Source organism: Lynx canadensis, chromosome C1 (genome assembly GCF_007474595.2).
Source record: "Lynx canadensis isolate LIC74 chromosome C1, mLynCan4.pri.v2, whole genome shotgun sequence".
Classification (NCBI taxonomy): Eukaryota; Metazoa; Chordata; class Mammalia; order Carnivora; family Felidae; genus Lynx; species Lynx canadensis.
The window spans coordinates 121,180,507-121,208,064 of record NC_044310.1 but is presented as its reverse complement, the minus strand read 5'-3'; the positions used below and the strand labels follow the sequence as shown (position 1 = coordinate 121,208,064).

At 35.2% G+C, this 27,558-nt stretch overlaps 1 protein-coding gene across 1 annotated transcript in view; it reads left to right on the top strand.

Annotated features, from left to right (window-relative positions):
- The window catches only part of DPP10 (dipeptidyl peptidase like 10), a 502,021-nt gene that overhangs the window by 432,296 nt on the left and 42,167 nt on the right, over nucleotides 1-27,558 (top strand). The window contains exons 14-19 of the mRNA XM_030323703.1: nucleotides 4,655-4,746; nucleotides 5,134-5,181; nucleotides 8,231-8,352; nucleotides 9,656-9,703; nucleotides 25,394-25,492; nucleotides 25,598-25,667. Coding sequence (XP_030179563.1) covers nucleotides 4,655-4,746; nucleotides 5,134-5,181; nucleotides 8,231-8,352; nucleotides 9,656-9,703; nucleotides 25,394-25,492; nucleotides 25,598-25,667 — 479 coding nt within the window. The remainder of the gene's footprint in view (nucleotides 1-4,654; nucleotides 4,747-5,133; nucleotides 5,182-8,230; nucleotides 8,353-9,655; nucleotides 9,704-25,393; nucleotides 25,493-25,597; nucleotides 25,668-27,558) is intronic.

Here is a 27,558-nt window from a genome sequence, read left to right as displayed (position 1 = left end):
AAATTTAAAAAAATAAAAAAAAAAAGAAGATGTGGTTTATATATACAATAGAATACTACTCAGTGATGAAAAAGAATGAAGTCCTGCCATTTGCAACAACGTGGATGGAACTGGAGGGTATTATGTTAAGTTAAATAAATCAGTCAGAGAAAGATATCATATGTTTTCACCCATGTGGAATTTGAGAAACTTAACAGAAGACCATGGGGGAAAGGGGAAGAGAAGGGGGAAAAATAGTTACAGAGAGGGAGGGAGGCAAACCACAAGAGACTCTTAAATACAGAGAACAGACTGAGGGTTGATGGGGGTTGAGGGTCGAGGGGACAGGCGGGGAGGGAAAATGGGTGACAGGCATTGAGGAGGGCACTTGCTGGGATGAGCACCAGGTGTTGTATATGGGTTACGAATCACAGGAAACTACTCCTGAAGCCAAGAGAGACTATGCTGTATATACACTGTATGTTAGCTAACTTGACAACAAATTATATAAAAGATACATATATTGGAAAAATAGTACCATAACCAATGTCAAGATAAAACAACAATCCAGAACATACCTGCAGCTTATAGCTCACATAATGAATATAAAGACAAAGAGAACTGTTGAAAAATGAAGACCAAAACACAAAAGAAATCTGATAATAAAAACAAACATTAGCAGAGATTCAGATAATGATTGGCTCTCATTTATAATTGTGCAAATGACACATTATATATGTTATATTATACATATATGCATATATATGAAGCTCAACTTTTTTCCTAAGAGAAATGCAAAATGAAATTACACCAGTATACCTGTGGCAAGTTGGGTTTCACAAGAAGCCAAGTGAAGAGAAGATTAGCCTGCAGGACCATTTTCACACAGGACATCAATAACTTTGGAAAGTTACACAAGGAAGCAAAATTGGCCAGAAAAATGTGGGCTGCAGGGCCATCTGAATGAAGGCCTCCGCTGATTCCACAAAGAGTTCTAGACTGAGGTGGCTCTCAGAGAAGTCCCAAATGAGAGCAATAGGGTTGGGCTTGTATCCTTCAGTACTGATCAGTCCCATTGGATGTGGACTGCCCTTGAACAGAGGTCTAATCTTGGATGAGACATTGTCTTCAGTCCCGGCAACCCTCAGAGAAGAAGACTGACAGCTGAGCACTTTCTTCCAACAGCACTTCTAGGTGCTGCCAAGGTCCTTCCTTCCAGAGAGGGTTCCCATTGGCATGTCCTAGTGTCTACTACACCATTTCTCCCCTATCGGATTGGCAAAAATTCAAACACTGAACAACATACTCTGCAACATGCCCATGAGAAAATAAGTACCTTATACATTGCTGGTAGATGTGCAAGATGATACTTCCCTTATAGAGGAGCATACCCTGACAATATTTCCCTACACATTAAATCACAAGCATATGTACAGAGTTAACCACTGTGGCATCATTTGAGATATGCGTCTTAGGAGGCTCATTATAGTATATTCACACTTTGGAGAACTATGTAGGAATAAAAAGGATGGAAGAAGATCTGTAACAAGAAAACATGCCCTGTGTTCTCTATCTCTAGCTTATATGTGTATGTGTATCTGGGTTTACATTTATAGTTATGAAATATTAATGTTTCACTTATAAAACATTTCCCCCCAGAAAAGGATAAACAAAGACCTAATAACTTTTTTGTATGTGATGAGAATGGCATGAAACCAAGACTTCTTGCAGGGATGCTCCCTCTGTCTGTCTGTCTGTCTCTGTCTTCCTCTTGTAATCTTAGTTTGAAGATATATATACACACACACACACACACACACACACACACACACACATACACTATATGTTTGAACTATCTACATATTTTTAAAATAATATTGGGGCACCTGGATGACCCAGTCAGTTAAGCATCTGACTTCGGCTTAGGTCATGATCTCATGGTTTGTGAGTTTGAATCCCACAGCAGGGTCTCTTCTCTCAATGCAGAGTCTACTTTGGATCCTCTCTCTCCTTCTCTCTCTGCCCTTCCTCTGCTCACACTCTTGCTTTCTCTCTCAAAAATAAAATAAACCTTCAGAAAATAAAAAGAGGGGTGCCTGGTTGGTGGCTCAGTTGGTTAAGCCTCCGACTTCGGCCCAGGTCATGATCTCGTGGTCTGCGAGTTCGAGCCCCACATCAGGCTCTGTGCTGACAGCTCAGAGCCTGGAGCCTGATTCTGATTCTGTGTCTCCCTCTTTCTCTCTGCCCCTCCCCCACTCATGTTCTGTCTCTCTCTGTCTCAGAAATAAACATTAAAAAAATCAAAAAAAAAAAAAAGAAAAGAAAACGAATATTAAATAGAAAACATGAGGACACCAAAGCTATGTTGAAATACTAAGAGAAGCAAATGCACCTGAACGTAAATCAAATGGATATGGATTTTACTTAAAGATAATACTAAGAACACATACACACACATGCACACAGAGAGAGAACATAGGGATATCTCTCTAGCCATCTATCTCTTCTGAAAAGGCTCACAATTAATAACATTAGAGTAGCAATTAGCACACATAACCCCAGATCTTTATATCTAAATACTGTAATCCAGTAGAAAAAACTCATTGGAGAAATGACTGATTACAGTTAGGAGGTAGGGAAAGTAAAAGGATCTCAGAACATGTGATTGTGCAGAAAACAAGGAAGTGCTCAAAGACCAATGTAATCATTTCTAAAGAATAGAGGTGTTGGTTTGAAGGAGTGCCCAATAACCAAATTGTGACAATTTTAACATCATAAAGAATAACAACAATCATGGAATGTAATATATTACATTAAACATGGTTAAGTATGTAGTGATATGAAGAGGAGGGAGAGCAAGGATGAGAGTGAACACAGGCAAGGGAAAATAGTTTTCTTCACAGAAGAATGCTACCTGATAAATACAAAAGTGATATTAGAATTAGAAAATCACTTTGAAATGATAATTTATTCAGGGAAAGGTCATGAATGGATGCTAAACCTATGAAGTGAAAAGTTAATGGAGAAGAAGATGCTCACATAATGTGCAAGTATCATCCCACTTTTAATTAAAAGACAAAATGTATTTTTCAATGCATATGTCACAGTTACCATGTAAACAGCATTGTCATGAGCGGGAAGATGTGTAATAGTATTCTTTCTAATATGAAACAGAAGAGGTATCCAATATCACCTGTGTAATATTCTTGCCAAAAATATTTAGCCTAAATTAAAGCATAAGAAAACAATCAGACAAACCCAAAATGCTGGACATTCTATAAGACCATTGGACCAAGATTCTAAAAAATGGTTAATATTATAGAAATCAAAAAAGATAAATGTTTTTCTTTAAGAGAGATTAAAGAGATGATAACCCAATATATGTTAATATTTATTAAGACATCTATTTTATCTAAATATATAAATGTACATATTTATATGTCTAAACGTAATACACACACACACACACACACACACACACACACACACATATATATGGTTACTTGGGCTGTTGTGGAAATTAGGGTATAGACTGTATGTTTAGATGATATTAACATAAATATTCGTATGTGTTATTTGCTTACATGTGGAAATCGTCTTAAACTTGAGAGATGTATATTGAAGTATTTAGGCAAAAATATCCTGATGTTTGCAACTTACTTTTAAATGATTCAGCAAACAATGAAAGAGGGAGGGCAAATATTCAACGTGTTGATATAAGATGGTGAATCCAGGTAATGATCTCATGGGTGTTTATGTAGTATTCACTCAACCTTTCTGTAGGCTTGAACATTTTCTCAATAAAAAGAAAACAAATGTGGTACCATTTCATACTCATTAGATTGACCAAAAATTAAATAATCTGATGAAATTAACTGCCAGTAAGGAAGCGGCAAGGATGAGAAGCAATGGGAACTCACATTGCTAGTAGACTGTAAGTAGGGGCAACTTTGGAAAATACTTTGTCACTATCTAGTTAAGTAGAAGACATGTTTACTAATGACTAATCCCACTTCTTGGCGCTTATCTCAAGAAAATCCTGCCATGTGCATCATGAGACCTTGATAAAACTGTTCATAGGCGACTTGTTTTTAAGAACTAAAATTTGGAAATGCTCAAATGTCAATAAAACATAAATTATGCTATATTCACATAAAATACGACATAGTGGTGGAAACCAACTATGGCTGCAAACATCAACATAAATTAATCTCAGAAATAAATTCTTGTGTGAAAATAGCAAACCATAACATGATGCAATGGTGTAAAGGTTAAAAGTATACAATAGCGTTTATTTACAATAAAATTTGTTGTGAAATGTTTCACCTAAAGCTGTCCAAACTGTAGTTGTCGGTCATTTAGATGAGTGTTACCAAAGTCCTGTGTCTTTACTAAATGCCAAGATGACACCCTGTGTCAAAGTGTTGCACAGGCGATCATCACCTAGAGGTGTCTTCTAATGCTTTTCCCACAGTAACGGAGAAAAGGCACTCTCCTACCCGGATCAATGTTTACATGAATGTGTGTGCATTCTCGAGAATGAAAACAAGAAACTGAGTGTTAGCTGCGAATTGCAGAATTAAAAGTGATACAGGTAGTTGGTATTTTTGTGTTGACCAGAAAGATGCTGTTTAAATAAAAAAAAAGAAAATCAATATTTTCTATTTCTTTGCAGAGTAAAAGTGAGCAAATTACTGTGAGGCATCTGACATCAGGAAACTGGGAAGTGATAAAGATCTTGGCATATGATGAAACTACTCAAAAAATGTGAGCATTTTGGTTCTCTAGTCAGGTTGGTAGTCGCAGTTGTCAAACGCAATCTTTCAGCCAGATTGATGTTTTGCTTACCGTGGTCCTAGTCCAGACACCTCGGCCACGGAAACAGCAACATTCTCTTTAAAGAGTCTCCCTACCCTTCACCCAGAGAGACACTTGCACACTCATTTACACAGATACGTACACACTTAGACTGAGAGAGATCACAGAGAAGTGTGATATGATGATATTTTAAGAACAAAAAGATGTGTTTCTCAAACGGATCAAAGTTCGGTGGTTGCATGAGAGAACAGGCCGGAGCTCGAAGATTCAAGTGAAAACTCAGCGTGGCAAAAATTGATCTGTGCCTGATGTGTGTGTTTTCTCTTTCCTGGGCAGTTACTTTCTGAGCACTGAGTCTTCGCCCAGAGGGAGGCAGCTGTACAGGTAAGCAAGGTGCAAAGACTTGGCTGCACAGGCTGATTTCTCAGTGGCCATCTACACACCTTAAGGATAGGATGGAAAACTCTGCAGTTTCATTTTTGACATGACGGAACCTCACGCTCTTGGTCCAGTCTCTCACGTCTGGACCTTTGTCTGGACCCTGAACGTTGGGACCTGACGTGAAGACCATCCAGCTGCTCCTTTTGTAATTTTTTTCCTCACCTGCTTTTACAGTCTCAAAGTGTCTTTTTTTTTAAGGCTTGCATTTCTCAACTACCCACCTCACGGGAGTTTACGTATTTTCCTGAGTGGACTTTTCTTCCGCTAAGCCTCATTTTGAATTTTCAGTGCATTTATATTGTACACCGGTAATTTATTCCCAAAGTAAAACCATTGTGAACACTTAGAAGAGTAGATCAAGGGGAAGTTTTTCTCCCCTGCCCCCACGATGTGCAAAACCTGGTAAGATTATTATTTGAGCCAGTAACACTCACTGCTTAGTAAAATAAAGCATTAGATGGGGAATGTTCTCATCTGCCCAATTTTCCCAGATGGAAAGTTATATTCATAAAAGATGCTTAAGGTCATACCTATTTAGTATTAAAATGTCTCCTCACTCAGGAAGCTTTCACCAGGACCTCATAAGAATGACTTTTATTTTTGTCTGGCAAGCAACTTATTAATTCTAGACTTTATATACACTTTCAAATTTCCATTTCACAGATTCATTTTTAAAGTGTCAAAACTGCCATGGCATATTCTCAGTGGAAATTCATCATGTTTGAAGAAGTGTCACCACTGATTCTTACCCAGTAGCCTAGACTTTCCTTTGAGAGTAAAAATGCATGTTTAAAGCACCCTAAACTCCCTCTAATACACTGCACACTCTTATTTATGCATAAATTGCTTTCATCCGAAGCGTCGATTTTTATCACCTCTCTCAATAGGTGATTTTTGGATTCTTTGTTTTATGGGGTTTTTGTTTTGTGTTTCTCTTGAGTGTGAAACCCATAGTCTCAATTCTAATGACTTCCAAGGGAAGGACAGCTGTTTATTTAAAGAGACTGATGCTAGTGTTGATTTAGAGATCTTGATGAACGTAGTGGTCACTTTGTGCTTTTTGGTGACCTGAAGCATATCTTGAAGCGTATACTCTGGTTGATGCTGGCAGTTGTGAACAATTTAAGGTTGTGGAACTAGTATACCTAAGTGTTATTTCTCTCATTTTATGAAACTCTTAAAGAAAAATCACAGTGTCAAAAGATTAGACTAGGCTCATTTCAGCCAATGGAACTATCTCAATCTCTCTTCATGATTAGCCTAAAATGTGATCTGAATCAAAATGACTTCTTAGATTTGTGTGCTTGTCTTTGTTCTCTAGTGACTGAGGCAGCAGTCTATCTATGAACTGTACTAGTGGAGCAGGCCATGTTATAAAGGAAATATAGTACCAATAAATTTCCCCTTAAGTAGCTCAGCAAATGCCAGTTGGCTTGACTGTAAGATAACGTTACTGTTTAACTCAGAAAACTCAATCACTGTCTTACCCAGGTCATAAAAATAATCATTGGTTGACTAAATTTATGGGATGAGATATACCCGTGAAGAATCACAGATGCTGCCATAGTCAGTGTTAGAATGAATGTTGTCTCAAAATGTGCATTTCTTTATTTCAATAGATTATCATAATTTAGACTATGATCTAAGTAATGATAAATACTAACATAAATCTCTGAGGAACTTGAATCTGAAAAGTTATATGAAGGAGGAGAGAGGGAAAGGGTTTAAATCCTAGTTATGTCATTTCACTAGGCACGCATTCTTCTCTGTGGAGAGTGCTGCACAACATTGTGACTATAATTAAAGACACTGAATTTTATACTTAAAAATGATTAAAATGGAAAGTGCTATGGTGTAGGTGTATTTGAATGTATATACACACATAGAGCAATTTCAAAGAGAAAAAATAAGGTATGATTACCTTGCAAGTTATCGTTAGGGTGAAATGGCCTAATGTATTAAGTGCTTCGTGTATTGATCGGTTAGGCCAGTAAAGGAAAATTTGGATTCTAATGAGCTCAGAATGTTTCAAATGTGAAATTTTGAATTCATGAACGATACTTAACATCTATTCTCAATTGCTTCTGGTGGCCACGCCAATATTCCTGTACCCATCCCCATGTCTACAGCATACTGCACATCAAAATGACTATCATTCATTTACAAATGCATATCCAGAATCATGTTTCAGTATTTTCTCCAAGTATAAGATGAAGCTTCACCAGCATTTACAACTGTCAGAATAATCTATGATACATCTCTCTTTATAAAATATTCTACATAGGAAATTTAACCTTGGGTAAATATCTCCATCCCTCTGACCTTAAGCATCATTGTTTGTGAAATAAAGAGATGATGACTTGTCTCTTTACCTACCTCCCTGATGTCTCAAAGTATGCATGATCATGAAGATTATATTATCGCACAAAACATAATTTTCCTTGACCAAAAATTTCAGGGCAAGTGTTAAGTGCCAGTATTTCCCATGTATCTATTTACTGGGAAAATTTGACAGATAACCAAATTCTAATGTTTAGAATTCTGAATTCAGGAAATCATGAGATTGATTCTTTGTGTGACTTGTGAAAACTTTCATTAGTTCTTTCAACTAATATTGATGGTGACTTTATTCTAGTCTCTGTGGGCACTTCCTTTTAAAACTTTACAAAGAAATATCTATGGAGAAAAGGAAGATAAGAATAAGTTATATTGAGTCCTGTGGAAATCAGTTCCTTTATTTTAGAAGCATGCATATATACTTTAATATACATATAAGCATACATGATTTTAATTTTATCACAGAGAAGAAAACTGTGTCTCTTAACATTAGTAATGGAAATTGACTTTGTGTTTATATGGTAAGTCCTAATTGACAAGGAGCCTCAATATAAGCAGTGCTATAGCTCCTGAGTTTATGTTAATGTTTAAATATATGCCACATATTCACGTACCTGGAATGGTACCATTTCTAATTTTCTTTTTCTTTCCCCAGTGCTTCTACTGAAGGATTACTGAATCGTCAATGCATTTCATGTAATTTCATGAAAGAACAATGTACATATTTTGGTGCCAGTTTTAGTCCTATGAATCAACATTTCCTATTATTCTGTAAAGGTAATAAATTATTGTATTTGATCAGTATCTATTACCATCACAAGTAACTATTACTCTCTAGCTATATGATTTGATACTCTAAATTTGTAATAAATTATGAATTTACTGAGATAAAAATTGCATCTTCATGTAGAAAAAAAATTGGGAGTCAACATTTACTCGTGACCACTAAGGGCTGTTTGAATGTGAACTGTTTAAAAAAGTGAACAAGCATATTTACATCAGCAAAGTCCTGCTACAGCAATAAACTAATTTACCTAGTCTTTAGGGAAAAAAAAAAAACAGCCCTCTTATTGAAATATTGGCTTGGCTGTTAAGAGGTTTAGGTTCTACAGAAATTTAACTGCCTGGGTCTAGCATCCTGAAGTTCAGAGAGATTACATTCACCCTAATTAGATCTATCAGGTAAAAATACTCTATAGTCTTATATAGGAGTATGGTATATCTATGTTATACTGATAGGAATCGTTGCCCCTTAAAAAGATACTGTAATTCTCAAAGATCAGATGGGAGACATCTGTCCCTTATAATGTGATGGACTGAGTGTTCTTGCTTTAGCTGGTACCTGAAGCTGTCCTGTTTTTAAGACACCCTGAGGAATAAATCAACACATGCTCTTTTTAGTTTTTTTTTTTTTTTTTCCTCTTGGTATCTGAAAACAAAATAATCAAAAAAGTACTTGTTTGATGACATCAGGGAAAACCATTAGACCTCTAGTTATAGTTCTGCAGAGGAATAAAGCTTCAAGATAACATCTTACAGTTACACTGAATTAACTAGTATATCTGAAATATTTGGTGATTCCAGTTAAGGTATTTTTTTCAATTAGTATATAATTAGAACCAAATTTTTATTCATCTTATGGATGAGATATTTCCATTCCAGAGTGTGCATCCTTTCTTTCTTGGCTGAGTGGAAACAATTTAATTTTGGATGAACAAATGAGGGGTCATGAATCAGCATTCTGAGTATCACTGACTGTTCTATAAAAGAGTAGTGAAAGAGTAAGGAGCTTAAGATTGGGAACCGTAGAAATGTAGAAGTACAAGGGCATTTTGGAGAAGGGAAAATCTTAAAAATAATCTCTGCAAATGGTTTCTTTCCCCATATATTCTTTTTTTAAATAAAATAGCCATAGGTAGTGATTAAATGTGGTTATCTGGTTTCTGTTTCATTATGTTTTTAATATGAAATACTTCCATTTGGAAAAAACACTGTCATGAATTGTTACTCATATCTTTAAAATATTTATACAAATTTTTAATTTATACATATTTTTAATATGTATGTTTTTCACATCCAGGCCCAGGCATCCCAATGGTCAGTCTCCATAGCACGGAAAACCCAGCGAGTAAGTACACAAACAGGACAATGTGGAAGAGTCATGGTGGGCACTGGTATGAGGTATTATATATTCTGAGTGTCATATTCTTATAGAACCTTTTTCAAAGGTGTTTCCAGTATGGGGAAAGATGAGTAAGTACCATCAACTTGACCTTGTTTATGTAAGAGAAACAGTAAAGCAAGTGGTTTGAGCCATGTTACAGCTGGAATTGAATCTTGCATGCCTGAAATAGGGTGTCTACTGTATCTAAATTGGTGAGGCCTGATTGAAGAGGCCCATTTAGGTACATTTCAGCCTACTAACCCCTTAGTGCTCTGGTTCATGTTTTTCTTGGGCTTCATATAGATTATTCCTCCTTTTTGTGTACATTTGGGAAAAATATGAAAAATGTTACTTTTTATATCCATTTCCAGATATCCAGGGCTTTCTAGTTTTATACATTCATTTATTCTTTTATGTATTTAACTCTGCATCATCTATTAAGTGAGAATTTACTTTATCAAACAATAGGACAGAGGTTGGCTGGACCTTGCTTGTCCTATATGGTCAACGTGTTTAAGAAATTAGTAGACTACAAAAGTAAATGCGTGCTTGATTGAAGCTTGATTGAAGTAATTTTCAAAATGAATAGCCAGATACTTCCTGCCTTCCTTTCTTCCATGTTTCTTTCCCTTCTTTAAATTTTATTTGATAAATACTCTTCTGGTCTAATTAATAAATCCTATATTTATCAACTTATTTCTCAGAACATCCTCTGAGATAATTTTTTTATTATCCTCTTTTAAGGATGAGGAAACTTAGTCACAAGGAGGTTAAATAACTTGCCTAATTCATACTAATAGATAGCAGAGCCAGGAATCATATGAGACGTCTGACTCCAGAATAGGGTTTGTAATTGATGTAGGAGACTTAGAAAGGAGAATGAGTCACTATTGCTTGGTGTTAGGGGTTCATACTGAAAAAGGATCTAGGGTCCATGTTCCTTTAGAAATCCAGGGTAGGGTCCAATCAAAGGTGAGTGACAGGTGAATAATAGTTGTTCTTTCATGAATCATCAAAGGTAGGAGGTATTGATGCCAGTGTCGGCGGAGGTCTATTTGAAGCTAATGTCCTGGAACATGTTTGGGATCCAGTTCTTAGATGTTAGTTATCATGTGGTAAGGACCTAGGACAAAACCCAGAGAATGATTAACTTTTTTTGCTTCCCCTTAAAGTGGGAACATGGTTTCTTTGGCGTGTTCAGAGGCAAAATATAAAAATGTGGCCTAGCAGAAAAAACAGCAGAGACCTAGCCTCTCTAAAATGGATTCCCCTCAGTTTTCCTACTTCATAATCACAACTATAAGATGGAAACTTATTGTGCTTTTGTCTTTCACATCTTGTATTTAAGAAGGAGTCTTAGATGCCTTGACATAATGGAGATGCAGGCATTAGACTAATGTTGAAAGACAATATTATTTTTAGAGAACAGAGGAAGACCGTTTATGCTCTTCAAATACCAACATTTGGAGATTTCCTCCCTGTTCTAGAAAAAGACACAATTGCTTAGTTTGTAATGGATTTTTGTGTGGTTGGGAATAGGTGAACATATCATTTAGTTTCTAGTTATTAGTATACATTTTAAAGAGGTTATGGTAAGCAAATTAATCTGTTCAGTATTAATGCTAATGTCAATGATAATAAAACAGAATATCTGATAAAACAGAGGCTTGCATTTTACAGATTATGAGTTCATTACATACCTTTTGTGAGATCTGAGACAAATTAGCATCTCATAGGATCAATTTCCTTGTAGGCAAATTAGCAAATGAATTTTTCAGGAAGATGAGATATATTTGCAACATAGGATGCACTGAATATGTATTATATTGCATATTCTGCCAAAATGATGATTTTCTAAAAATTTCCAATCTGACTTTAACAATGTTTTCTAGTAATATCTACTGCAAACAATGAAACATTTTTGTTATGAGTGAAATAAGCCAATTATGATTATCTCAGGGTCAAAAAAACCAAAAAGGGGCACGTGGAGTAGTCAGGTGCTTAATTTTCTTTTTAAAAGACATGTATTGAGATAAAAAACATTCAATATCAAGTAAATTTTGGGGTTAATGGATTTTGGATTAATCTTTGTTACACTAATGAACTAATCATAATTCATTTGGGGCCACATGAAGTAAAATAGGATATGAAAAGAAAAATGAAAATAACAAACATGAAAACCTTTAAACCTAATAGTTATCAAAGAAATGCAGAGTGAAACACTGTCATATAATTTTCCAAACAAATTAATAACATCAAAAACTTACACTGCTAATAAGGATATACTCTCATAACTTGCCGGAGGAAATATAAATTATAGCAATCTCTTGGAAAAAATAAGTCATAAGCCGTAAATGTTCTCTACCTATTTACCTGGTATTTTTTCTCTTAATGGTTTATACTGAAGAAATCATGCTAAGTAGAGAAAATCTAACAGCATTATTGATGATAGAGCATTATTGATGATAGTGGGGGAAAAACATAAATAATAAAAGAGGGGGATTTGTAAATAAACTCTAATTAAATATTAATTAGTGCCCTGAATATTTTCCGATTGTCCTCCCAGAACCACTGGCTCTCAGTTTCTTTCCCCTTTGGTTTCTGCCTCAGAAGTTATCTATACGGATGACTTAGGTTCTGTTCCATTTGGCTGCCAGTTAGTTTCAGCTAAAGTGAATCTCCTGGATGACTGAAGAGAGGGAGAAAAGAGGTTTTGGGAATATCTATCCTTCCATCCCTATCTATCCCTGTGGAGTTACCCCAGGTTGCCACAACTCGTAGCTGAAGGTCACATTGGATTCACACAACCATCACTGCTCTCTGCCCTTGACCTGCAAGCATAGCCACTAAGCCCTGGGTTACTGCCCCTTATGAACTCCTGTCCATTGTCCATATATTTGTAAATAGTTTTTCATTAAAATGTTATCAAATTATTCTAAGTCAACATTGGTTTCCTATTAGGATTAAAAATAAGAATGTTTACAAAAGACAATTCTTCAAAAATGTTTAAACTATATTTTTAAGTGATCAAGGAGTCCAGATGTTTATGTCACACTAACAAAACTGTTTGAAATGCATCTAAAATTGTAAGAAAATAACACAAATGTTAAAATTCTTGGATTTGCTTAGCAGCCTTCCAGGTGACCTTTATTCTTTCTTCTTGAGTATTCCCTAACACTCTACAATGAACATGTATTGCATACATATACATATATATATATATGTGTGTATATATACGTATACATATATATACATACACACATATGTGTGTGTGTGTGTGTACATATGTATATACACACATATTACTTTTTGAATGAAAAAGAAACCCTTCATTAAAATGCTCAGTGTCTTGAGAGGAGGTATAAATATGTAAAACTTTAGTTATTTCAAAAATCCTTTATCTCATATTATTACCATTTTCTCTTTCTTCTTTTTACATTTTCATCTTTTCTTTCTCCTTAGTTTAGCATATATGATTGTCTCCTTCTTCCCATCTCATCTCGTGTTCTCATCTCTCTTTACTTCTCTTCTACTTTCTTTTCTTTCCCTTTCTTCTTCCCAATTTTCTGTTTTCAATTTCTTCTCTTTTAAGATCACATCTTAACATTTCTTCCTCTTCACACTATTTTGCCAAAAAACTGTGTATTGTGTTTTTGGAATTTATGAAAAAAAATGCTACCAGCTCTTAATATTTTCAAAATGGCTTTACTATTTCCTATATTTTTTTCTTACAATATTTATTTATTTAAAATAGAATTGACTTTTTCCCCCATGCCTAAATGAATGGCCTTTTTATTTAGAAGTAAAAAAATTATCAACTGCCCTGTACTCATGTATTTAGTTTATATGTAATTAGGTTTATTTTTTGCCATTGATATTTGATAATAAAGAGAAATCATTAGTATATAACACTCATTGGTGCCTCTGGCTGTATCTATTCATTTATTCATTTGTCAATTAGCCATGTTAATAAACCACTTGTCATTTATTTAAAAAATAGCCAACAAGATGATCTGCTAGAGGTATAAAAGTAAAAATTTAATAGGATTTATTCTTTAAAAACTGTCCTCCTTGTAGTTAGCAAATATCAGGTGACACTGGCTTCCTCTAAATACAAAACAAATGGTTTTATCCACAATTAAGTGCATTTTTATGACTATTCGTAGATTATAGATGCTGAATCTTTGATTAAGGTATATAGAGCTTAAGCATACACATTTTAATTTTTATAACAATATTTGGTATAGCTGCCTTGAAAATATCCTATTTGAATATCTGGAATTTCTTACATTTTAGTGATAGAAGAAACCTCTGAGAACATCTAATTTCCCAAATTTGTATTGTAGAGGATGGCAGTTATTTACAAGAGATGTGGTTTGATGTGCCTGCAATCACACACAGAATTCAAAGGACAGTGCAAGAAACAGAAAGTTAGATGGTTCTAATTTCCTCTGATAGAAGTGGACACAATTTCAAGGAAGCAAGTCAGTAGAAAGGCAAAGAATGTGAATGTACAAAGATGAAGGGATGAAAATATTCAAACTTGCAAGATAAAAGTTGTTCCATGTGGCTGGAAAGAAACATTTAAGTTACAAGCAAAGATATATGTATGGGTGATAGGGGCAAGCTGGAGCCAGGTCATAAGTGTCTTATGTTTCATTCTAAGGAGTTTAGATTTAACAAAGTATCAACGATAGGGGCGCCTGGGTGTCTCAGTCTGTTAAGCATCCAACTTCGGCTCACGTCACCATCTCATGGTTCATGGGTTCAAGCCCTGCATCAGGCTCTGTGCTGACAGCTCAGAGCCTGAAGCCTGTTTCAGATTCTGTGTCTCCCTCTTTCTCTCTGCCCCTCCCCCACTCATGCTCTGTTTCCCTCTGTCTCAAAAATAAACATTAAAAAAAAAAAAATTAAAGTATCAATGATAAACCACTGACAATTAAAAAAAAAAAAGATGGGGCGCCTGGGTGGCGCAGTCGGTTAAGCGTCCGACTTCAGCCAGGTCACGATCTCGCGGTCCGTGAGTTCGAGCCCCGCGTCGGGCTCTGGGCTGATGGCTCAGAGCCTGCAGCCTGCTTCCGATTCTGTGTCTCCCTCTCTCTCTGCCCCTCCCCCGTTCATGCTCTGTCTCTCTCTGTCCCGAAAATAAATAAACGTTGAAAAAAAAAAAATTAAAAAAAAAAAAAAAAAGAAATTGGTATTCTGGACATGGAGTCACTGAACTAAAAGTAGAAAAAGCCTCTTGCTAGGGGGGAAAAAAAAAGAAAGGAAAAGAGAAAAACTGGATAAAATAAATAACACTTTTCAAGCATCTGACAATAGTCAGGATAGGACTCTGATCCCTAGAAGAAGGGAAATTAGTGAGATTAATGTAATCGCCCTGGCTTTCTGGCTGGAATCTTTTTCTGAATCTCAGTGCAATGAAGAACAATCCAAGAAGAGTACAGTGGTATCTCAGAGTCATACTAAAGACAGAGACTGGAGTTCAGAAAGGTTGAAGCTTTGGGAATGTTGAGAAGATGGGCAAATACAATGGATAGGAAGAGGCAAATGGGGACAAAACAAAACAAACAAAACAAAACAGAAATCTTAATAGGGCTGTGGAGGATCATCTGAAGTCCACTGCAGAAAACACCTAGCTGGGCAGATGTAGGAAGATGCTTTGTGAGCTTGGGAGAAGCCAGAGCTCAAAAAGTGAGGGGATATGATAAAAGTTCCAATCAGGCAACATACTAGAATGTTCTCCTAGGAGACAGCCCACAAGAGTCATGCCTTAGTAGTAGAGCAGCACTAGCCGCATAGCAGAGGTCAACCAAACCCACACTAAAAAAGATATTTTTCAGAGCCTTGAAATGATTATGCTGAACTGCAAAGAGCTTAAACATATGCCAGAACAAAGTCCAACAGTTTCCAAAAGAACAAAATCCAAAGCACTGTAAATATCATAATGGTCAGAATCCAATAAAACACTACTGGCTTTGTGAGGAAGCTAGAAAATGTGATGCATAACTGGGAAAAAAGCTAGTAAATAGAAACAGACTCAGAAATGACAGGGAGGGAACCTTCTGACAAATACAGTAAACCAGCTATTACATATATGATTTTGAAAATCAAGCAAAGGTTGAATACAATGTGAATATAAATAGAATATTTTCAAAGGAACCTTATGAACTTAAAATATCTGCAATAAAAACTTCACTGGAAAATACTGAAAGTAAATTAGACACTACAAAAAAAATCAGCAAAATTGAAACATTATCAAGAGAAACTTCCAAACACAAAAAGAACAAGAATGGAAGACATGAACAGAGCCTAAGCTAATGTAGGTCATGATCTGTGTCTATGATATTTTTAACTGGAGTCAAAAGGAGAGGCATGCAATAAAACATATAATGAAATAATGGTCAAATCCAAATAAGATGAAAAGTATAAAATAGCTCAACAAGCCTCAAGCAGGATGTATCCCAATAGAAAAGGTTATTTAAAAAACAAAACAACCTTACATCATCAAAATTAGAAGGACATATTACATCCACACATTACATACATGGTAGCAAAGCCAAGAATTAATGAAAATGTCTCACCAGGGGGAAAAAAAAATAGAGCAGTCTTTAAAATGATGATGGAAGAATTCCAGAGAAGGTGGCAGAATAGGACAACCCCAAGCACATCTTGTCCCAGGGATACAACTAGGTAACACTCACATCAGTGTAAATAACCCAGAAAATGCCAAGAAGACTAGCAGAACACAGTCCACAACTAAGGGGACTCTGGCACTGTCTGCGGGAGGGAGGGATGCTGCCATGGCACAGAGGGGAGTGAAGCAGACTGTCACATTGGGGAGCCCACAATGGGGAAAACAAATCCTCATGACATTTGGATTTAAAAACCAGAGGGGCTGAACTTCACGAGTTTTTACAACCAACAGTACTCAAAACATAAAATTTGAAAACTGAGTGCACTCGGATCACCTGGGTGACTCAGTTGGTTAAACTTTGGACTCATGTTTTAGGCTCAGGTCATGATCTCATGGTTCTTGAGTTCAAGCCCCACCTCAGCCTTCACACTGACAGCGGGAAGCCTGCTTGGGATTCTCTCTCTGCCCCTCCTCTGCTCATGTGCTCGCTCTCTCTCTCAGTAAATAAACTTAAAAAAATTTTTAAAAAAATGAGTGGACTCAGCTCTGGGAGAACGCTGAGAGCAAGAGGAAACTGAGTCCCCACCCTTAAAGAGACAGCACAAGAAACAGTCCACAGAGACACAGCATAGAGGCAGCATACAGAAGGGAGATTTCTTCACTAATCAATCTCATGAGTGTGCTGGAGTGTCAGGGATCCTTGAGAGACTTCAGAAACAAAGAAGCTGGTGGGCACCATTTCCTGCCCCCACCTCCCAGCATAAACACATGACCACTTACAGGAACCAGCAGGATCCAGACACTCGCTATTTGCTAACACTGTACATCCTGCACACCTCCGTACCCTGCACTTCGGATCTGCCCCCTCCAGCCAGGCTGGCCTTAGTCCTAGAAAATGCAGATCCCCTCCCCCAGAGGATAAACACAACCTTACTAACACCACCACCCCTCCCCCATGCACTTTGTGGATCCTTGCCTGTGGCAGAGCCAACCCCTCCAACATGCTCTTGGCCAGAACCCATCCAAAAGGTGCCACAAGTCTGGCAGTGTGCAAGGAGCCCTGACAAGGGCCAACAGATCTCCAAAGTAACTCCAGTCCCAGGAACAGGGGAAGATAACCACATACACTACTCCAGCTGTGACCCCAGTAGTAGGCAGGAGAAAGAGCGCTGGTCTGACTAAAGGCCCCACCCACCAAGAAAAAGCTTCTCAGGGGACAAAGAGGTAAAGCATTCTGCAGTCTGGTTTGACTGTATCTGTGGTAAACACCTGGTCTGACACAACTCAAGCCCAAGGCAGCCCAAGACTGCCCCGCTAACACAAAAGGACCAAGAATTGCCTACAAAAGACAAAGAGAGGCATTGCAGAGGACTGGACTGGTACAAAAAGTGGCAAGGCACACACAGCACATGTAGGAATCACCCCCGAAGTGCCGGTTCTGTGGAACAGGGGACACTGCACTGAAGGGCGCTACAGGGCCTTGTCTTTGTAAGGCACTACTTTCAAGAGCATGAGACATAGCTGACTTTCCTAACACACAGAAACAGACGCAAAGATTTAGACAAAATGGGAAGAGGGAGTATGTCTGAAATGAAAGAACAGGAAAAAAATTACAGCAGGAGACCTCAGTGAGACAGACCCAAATAATACACTTAATAGAGAATTTAAATTAGCGATCATAAAGAGATCTACTGGACCTGAGTAAAGAATGGAGGACATCACTGAGACACTTAACAAAGAGCAAACACAGAACAAAGAACACAATCAGATACGAAGAACTTAATAAGTGATATTAAAAATACACTAGATGGAATAAATAGTAGACTAGAGGAAGGAGAAGAATGGATCAGTGACCTGGAAGACAGAGTAACTGAAAGCAATCAGCCTAAGCAGGTGGAGGAAAAAAAAAAGTTATGCAAAATGAGAATAGACTTAACATCAAGCGTAATAGCATTCACATTATTGGGATAAGAGAAGAAGAGAGAGAAAAGGGTGTAGAAAATATATTTGAAGAAATAATAGCTGAAAACTTCCCAACTCTAGGGAAGGATCCGGGAGGCACAGAGAGCCCCCAACAAAATCAACCCAAAGAAGTCCAACCAAGATACACAGTAATTGAAAAGGCAAAAATAGTGATAGAATATTAAAAGCAGCAAGAGAAAAGAAAATAGTTATATACAGAGGAAACCCCATAAAGCTGTCAGGTGATTTTTCAGGTCAGAAAGGAATGACATGATATATTCAAAATGCTAAAAGGAAAAAAATCTGCAGAAAGAATGCTCAATCCAGGAAGGCTATCATTAAGACTAGAAAGAGACAGGGGTACCTGGGTGGCTTAGTCGGTTAAGTGTCTGACTTTGGCTCAGGTCATGGTCTCACAGTTCATGGGTTTGAGCCCCGCATCGGGCTCTGTGCTGACAGCTCAGAGCCTGGAGCCTGTTTCAGATTCTGTGTCTCCATCTTTTCTCTGCCCCTGCTCCACTCTCATTCTGCCTGCCTTCCTCCCTGTCTCCCTCCCTCCCTCCCTCTCTCTCTCTCTCAAAATAAATAAACATTAAAAAATAAAAAGACTAGAAGGAGACAGAAATAGGTTTCCAGGAGCTGGCTATTTGAAAAGATTAATAAAATTGATAATCCTATAGCAGGATTCATCAAAAATATTAAATAAATAATTGAGAGAGAGAGACAGAGAGAGAGAGACAGAGAGGACTCAAAGAAAATAAGAAGTGAAAGAGGAGAAATGACAACTAACACCAGAGAAATAAAAAGGATTATAAAGGAATATGAAAGGTTATATACCAACTAATTGGACAACCTAGAAGAAATGGTTAAATTCCTAGAAACATATAACCTCCCCAAACTGTATCATGAAGAAATAGAAAATTTGAACAGACTGAGTACAAGCAATGAAATTTAATCAGTAGTCAAAAAACCTAAAACAAAAATAAGTCCAGGACCAAAAGGCTTCACAGGCGAATTCTACCAAACACTTAAAGAACAGATAATAACTATTCCTCTCAAAATATGCCATAAAGCAGAAGAGAAAGGAAAGCTACCAAATTCTATGAGGCCAGCATTACACTGATGCCAAAACTAGATACAGACATTATGAAAAAAGAATTATAGGCCAGTATCTCTGATAAACATAGATGTAAAACTCCTCAGCAAAATACTAGCCAACTGGATCCTACATTAACAACAACAACAACAACAACAACAACAACAACAACAAAATCATTCACCAGAACCAAATGGGTTTTATTCCTGGGATGCATGTGTAGTTCAACATTCACAATCCACTCAACATGAATCATCACATCACTAAGATAAAGGATAAAAACCATATGATCATTTCAATAGATGTAGAAAAAACATTTGAAAGGGTACAACATGATGAAACCCTCAACAAACTAGGTTTAGAAGGAACATAACTGACCATAATAAGGGCCATATATGAAAAAGCCACAGATAACAATATACTCCATGGTGAAAAACTGAAAGCATTTCCCCTAAGGTGAGGAAAAACACAGGGACATCTCACTTTTATTAAACATGATAGTGGAAGTCCAAGCTGCAGCAATCAGACAACAAAAAGAAATGAAAAACATCCAATTGGTGAGTAAGAAGTATAAAATGTTCACTATTTGCAGATGATATGATACTATATATAGAAAACTCTAAAGAATCCACCAAAAAACTAATGGAATAGATGAATTTGGTAAGGTTGCAGGATACAAAATCAGTATATAGAAATCTGTTGCATTTCTATTCACTAATAATAAAGCAGCAAAGAGAATTTAAACAATCCCATTTACATTTGCACCAAAAATAAGAAAATACCTAGGAATAAAATGAACCAAGGAAGTGAAACATCTGTACTCTGAAAACCATAAAACATGGATGAAAGAAGTTGAAGAGGACACAAAGAAATGGAAACATATTCCATGATCATGTACTGAAAGAACAAATATTGTTAAAATGCCCATACTGCCCAAAGGATCTATAGATTTAATGAAATATCTATCAAAATATGAACAGCATTTTCCAAAGAAATAGAATAATCCTAAAATTTGTATGAAACCACAAAAGACCCCTAACAGTCAAAGCAATCTTGAAAAAGCAAAAGTTGGAGGTATCATGATTTCAGACCTCAAGTTATAGTACAAGCTGTAGTGGTAGTAGCAGTAGTAGTAGTAATAATAGAGAGTATTTTATATACATACACACACACACACACACACACACCACATATATATACATATATATATATATACACACACACACACACATATATATAGTATATACATACTGTATGTATAATATACACATACTGTATAATAATTACATACTGGAATATAGTATATGTTCTGTTCCATTGATCTATGTGTCTATTTTGTGCCAGTACTATATGTATATATGTATATATATGCACACTATATATGTATTATATACACAGTACTATATGTGATATTATTACTACATATATACTATATATACTATGTACTATATATATGTATACTATATATGCAGTACTATATATTATTATGTATATACTGTAATATACATTACTGTATTACTATACTATATATAGTTATATACTATACTGTAATACATATTACTACCTATATATGATATATATACGGTACTATATATAATATATATAGTACTAGTATATATGCTAGTATAGTATAGTATAATATACATAGTACTATATATACTGTAATACATATTACTATACTATATATGTAGTATCGACTATATAGTATAATTATATATATATATGTAGTTTATATATATAGTATATATATATATAGTATATATATAATATATATACTATGTATATTATATAGAGTACTGTATGTACATAGTATATATGTAGTAATTATATAACATATATATAGCACTGTGTGTATATAATATAGTATATATAATACATACATAATGTAGTGTGTACATATATACATATATACATATAGTACTAGCACAAAATAGACACACAGAATAGAAAGACCAGAAGTAAACTGACAATTATAGGGTCAATTAATCTTCAATGAAAGAGGCAAGAAAGTGCACTGGGGTAAAGACAGTCTCTTCAACAAATGATGTTGGGAAAACTGGACAGCTGCATGCAAAAGAATGAATCTGGACCATTTTTTTACACCATACACAAAAATAAACACAAAATAAGGACCTAAATGTAAGACATGAAATCATAAAAATCCTGGAATAGAGCACAGGCAGCAGTAATTTTTCTTACATCAGCTGTAGCAATAATCTTCTAGATAGTTCTCCTGAGGCAAGGGAAATAAAAGCAAAAATGAACTATTGGGACTACATCAAAATCAAAAGCTTCTGCACAGTGAAGGAAATAATGAACAAAACTAAAAGATATCCTACAGAATGGGAGAAGATATTTTTGAAACAACATATCCAATAAAGGGTTAGCATCCAAAATATATAAATAATTGATACAACTCAACACCCCTAAAACAAATAATCAACTTAAAAACTGGACAGAAGACATGAACAAACATTTCTCCAAAGATATACAGATGGCCAACAGACATATGAAAAGATGCTCAATATCACTCATTATCAGGGAAATGCAAATCAAAACCACAATGAAGTATCACTTCACTCTTATCAGAATGGTTAAAATCAACACCACAGGAAACAACAATGTTGGCAATAAAGAGAGAAAATGGAATCCTCGTGCACTATCAGTGGGAATCCAAACTGGCACAGCCACTGTGAAAAGTAGTATGGAAGCTCCTTAAAAAGTTAAAAATGTAAGTACCATACAATCCAGTAATCACACTACTGGATATTTACCCAAAGAATACAAAAACACTAATTCAAAAGGCAATATGTACCCCTATGTTTATTGCAGCATCACTTATAATAGCCAAATTATGGAAGCAGCCCAAGTGTTCACTGATAGTTGAATGGATAAAGAAGATGTGAGATACACACACACACACACACACACACACACACACACACACAGGAATATTGTTCAGCCATAAAAAAGAATACAATCTTGCCATTTGCAAAGACATGGGTGTATCTATAGAGTATAATGCTAAGTGAAACAAATCAGAGAAAGACTAATACCATACGATTTCACTCATATATGGAGTTTAAGAAAGAAAACAAATGAATGAAAGGGAAAAAAAAAAGAGAAACCAAAAATCAGAGTCTAACCAGTCTAACCAGTTTACTCTGGTAAACATGGCTACCAGAGGTGGGGGGTGGGGGATGGGTGAAATAAGTGAAGGAGATGAACAATACACTTATGATGAGCACTGAGTAATGTATAAAACTGTTGAATCACAGGGCGCCTGGGTGGCTGAGTTGGTTAAGCGTCCAACTTCAGCTGAGGTCGTGGTCTCACAGTTCGTGGGTTTGAGCCCTGCATTGGGCTCTGTGCTAGCAGCTCAGAGTTTGGAGCCTGCTTTAGATTTTGTCTCCTTCTCTCTGTGCGCCTTCCCGGCTCTCTCTCTTAAAAATAAACACACATTAAAAAAATAAAAAAGAATTGTTGAATCACTATAACACTGTATATTAAGTGTACTGGAATTAAAGTTCATTAATTAATTAAATGATGCTGAAAAAGAAAATATAATTCTTAACCTGGATAATGATATTAGAAAATAGCTTTCAAAAGTGAAGCCAAAATAAGGAATGGAGAAGAAGAGCTGAGGATGTTTTGTTATGAGACCTGAACTTCTACGTAAGACATAAATCAAAGAATAATTTAGAACACTAATTAGAAAATATTTTGAGCCACAGAAAAACACCTGACAATGTGACAAGAAATTTTTGGCTCTAAATTCTTGCTTTGTAAAGAAGGAAATCAATTATCTAAGCTTCTGCCTTAAGTAGGTAGAAAAAGAAGAGCAAATTACATTGAAGGGGGGAATAAAAAGTGGAAATAAATGATAAAGTAAATGGACTAGCAGTAGAGAAAATATACAGAAATAAAGATGGTTTTAAAGATCAATAAAATTGATAAAGTTCTGTACAGTCACCAAAGAAAATGTACATTCTCATCATTTTCATTAACAAAATACATAATGTTAATAACAGATCCTACACACATTAGAATGATAGTAATAGAATATTATAAGTAATCTTAAGGCAGTAAACTTCATATTTTAGATGAAATGGGTCTAAACAGGCAGGGTAAGTACAATATAAAAGTATCTCATTATCTACTAAAAAAATTCTTCCCACAAAGAAAATTCCAGTTACCTTCACTGGTGCATTCTGTGCAATATTCAATACATTTATACCAAGCTTACACAAAATCTCAGAAAATATAAGGCCAGCATTCCAAATTCCAAATCCAGCATAAACATTATAAGGACAAATAATAATAAAAACAAGGAAGGAAGAAAGGGGGGGAGGGAGGGAGGAAGACCTTTTTAATGAATATAGATGCAAAATTTGCTAACTAAATACCAGCAAGTAAAATCTACCAGTTTGTAAAAGAATATTATGAGTACATTGGGGTACCTGAAGAATCCATGATTGCTATAATATTCAATAATCAATGTAATTTGCCTTATTTTACTGTTAATGCTGAGGATTAAAGAAAAAATTTGATAAATATGAAAACCAGTAACAATAAATTAAAAATAGAAAGAATAGAAATTTATTCATAAGATGAATTGGAATCTACAAAAATCCTACAACTGACATCATCCTTAATATTCAAAGACTGATTGCTTCCCCCAATATTGGGGAAGAATGTCCACTCTCACCCCTCTATGCATCACTGTATTATTTAGCCAATGAAATGAGGGAAGAAAAGAAATATAAGTAGAAAACTATCTTTCTTTGCCGAAGATATATCTGTAAACAAACCAAACAAAAATATGGAATTGAGACACTTTCACAAAACTTTTAGCAATGAGTGAATTTTTCATGGTTACAGTTATAATACACAAAAATCAACTGTTTTATGAAATACAATGCAATGCAAAATTTGAAAATAGTTCAAAACATTTAAAGTAACAAGAAATCTGACAATATCCAATAGTAAATCTAATAAAAATGTGAAAGTCCCCTCAAATGAAAAAAAAACAATCATTGCTGGGAGATCTTAAAGGCTCAGTGGATATACATACATACTTATGAATTAGAGGGCTCACTATGTGAAATCTCTCCAATAAATTTATAGATTTAATGTATCAATAAAAATTCCAACAAGTTGCTGATGTTCTTTTCATGGTTTGTCAACTTGTTTTTAGATTTTTTATTTTTTACATTGTCTATTTGCCATAGTCTCAAATTCACTAATTGTTTCTTCTACAGTATCTACTATGCTACTAATCCCACCTACTATTTTTTTCATTTTAGATCTTATAGTTTTTATGAATATCAGATTTTACTGTTTTTAATCTTTAGAATTCTAATTTGTGTCTTATTTTCAAATTTCATTCATATATCCCCTTAAGGTCCTCATGCCTATTTTTTTTTCACCTTAATAAACACAAGCGATAGAATTATATTCTCTATTTTAATGTTATTTTCAATCCATTATATCATTTGTATTATTTCTAGGTTATTTTTATTGACTGGATTTTTTACTCATCATGGGTAATATTTTCCTGATATTTCCAATAATTTTATATTTTATTTTATTTACTATATTTATTTATATATTATATTTTATTTACTATGCCTGGGCATAGTAAACGTCATCTCACTGGGTCCTAGATAACTTGAATTCTTTTAAATATTCTTAAGCAGAGTAGGACCATGATCAGATTTGCATTTTGAAGATGTAAATGTTAATTCCAAGAATAGGGCATGTGGACAAAATTTCACTGAAATAAGAAAGGTCAGTTAGAAAACTTGTAGAAATCTACAAGGAGAAGAATTTTAAAGAGTTTAATCAGTGCCTCACACGGTGCTTAGCAAATGACAATCACTGGATAATTATTTGTTGTGCTGCACTTATTCCTGATCAATACATAGTAGTTATTTAAATTAACTTTTTTGACTTACAGAGTATTTTATATTGGAAAGCAATTCTATGCTGAAGGAAGCTATCCTGAAGAAGAAGATAGTGAAGTCAGAAATTAAAATGCTTCATATTGATGACTATGGTAAAGTTTTGTGCATGCTATGTTATTTAACAACAATTTTCTATGAATCATAGTTTTACATGTAAATGACTCTCCATCTTTAATATTTTGCTCTTTCTTTAAAAGAACTTCCTTTACAGTTGTCCTTTCCCAAAGATTTTACGGACCGAAACCAGTATGCTCTTCTGTTAATAATGTAAGTATTTCACTTGTTTTTGAAATGAAGGAATATAAAGGCTTTATAATTTTTCATATGCCTCACACGACAGCATTCTGATTAAAAAACAAAAGAAGTCCTATGTGTGTAGTTAACTGGGGCAGCTGTCAGTGGTATGGATTTGTCAAGGACACCACCACTAAATAATATGCAGGGATGTGTAATTTGTTTTTACTTCTTACCTCTCAAATTGAATTCGATGTTACTACTGGGAATAGTGACACATATGGTTTGGTTTATGATATCTGTTTAGCAATTACTCAAGCCCTATGTTCACTTTTTCATTTTGTTTGTTTTCATATATAATATTGGTCTATTGTTTTCCTTCTTTGTGATATTTTTGTCCTATCAAAGTTATGCTGGGTTCATAAAAGCCATTTTTTTGTTATTGGAAGACTGCTTAATACGAGATGTACTCTCTTGACAAATTTTAAGCACACAGTAAAGTACTGTTAACCATAGGCACAGTGTTGCGTAGCACATCTCTAGAACTGACTCATCTTGCATGACTGAAACTTTATACCCACTGAATAGCAACTCCCCATTTCCCCCTCCCCTGGAAAACACCATTCTACTCTCTGCCCCTAGGAGTTTGATTATTTTAGATGCCTCATGAAAGTGTAATCATGAAGTATTTGACTTTTTGGCTTATTTCACTTAGGTCCTTAATGTCCTTAAGGTGCATCTATGTTGTCATAGTTAGGACCTATGCTCTTTATCAGTTGCTTATGCAACATTGAGGAAACATTTTCTTCCATTGCTGAAACCACAATGCTTATACTTGTATCACTCCTGCCAGTTTTCCTTCCTGGCTTCATGGCCAGCAGGAAGCACCCCCCATGCTCAGAAAACCTTTTAGGTTTTTTCCAACTTGGAATTGAATTCATTCATACTTTCTGTGAGATCATACTTTGACATATAGCATTAGGCACAGAGGCCCATAACATGTAATGGTTGATTAAACTGATATAGATGTAGCATTTCATTCTCAAGAGTTATTATTTTCCTTATTAAGAAACCAGCCAGAATATTGCTATGACAATGCTTAAAATGGTCTGTAATTACATCAGAGCCTTAATAGGAAAAGAGAAATGAAAATAACATTACTTGTTGACTACTTAATATAGAGGGTAAGTATTCAGTCTGTGAAATCAAACCTCCTGGCTTCAAGTTCCAGTTTTGTCATGTATTAGCTGTGTCCTTGAGCAAGTTACTTAACCTCATATAAAACTCAGTTTCTCCAAATATAAAACAAGCATTAAAGTACAGCTTACCTGTTATGTCTGCTTTTTAGATTAAATGAAATACAACATGTAAAGTGTCATGCACGTATAATTGTTTTAATTATTTTGATTACAGTTCATTATTTGTATACAGATTGCATTGACTTTATTTAGATTCTTTAATAAATAGAAACAAGTTGTCACTTAATTTTAAGCAGCTAAACACGGAAAATATTATACTTAGTATTTTCCCACACTCCAGTATCTATTCCTAATGTTAATGCCTTGACCTCATCTAGTTTGTCATGCCCATCTGGTTCTCCTTTGTCCCTAATAACCAGAAGGCCCTGAAAGTTCTTGGTGGCTTGCTGAGAAGGTTGTTATTTGCTCTTTTATAGGTCTCTTCTCTTTCACTACCTGTTTTCAATCCCTAATTGAATTTCATGTGTGATTTATTGAAAATAAATTTTTAAGGCATTAAAATATTTGAAAGGCATTAAATATTTTAAGGCATTAAAATATATGAAAATATTTAAGGCATTAAAATGAAACAAAAAAGAAAAAAATCTTAACCCTGTCTTCTGTCTCAGTCATATCTCCAAAAGGGGCTGTTCTTTTTGTTCACTGTGTGATGGGGATGTGGTTCT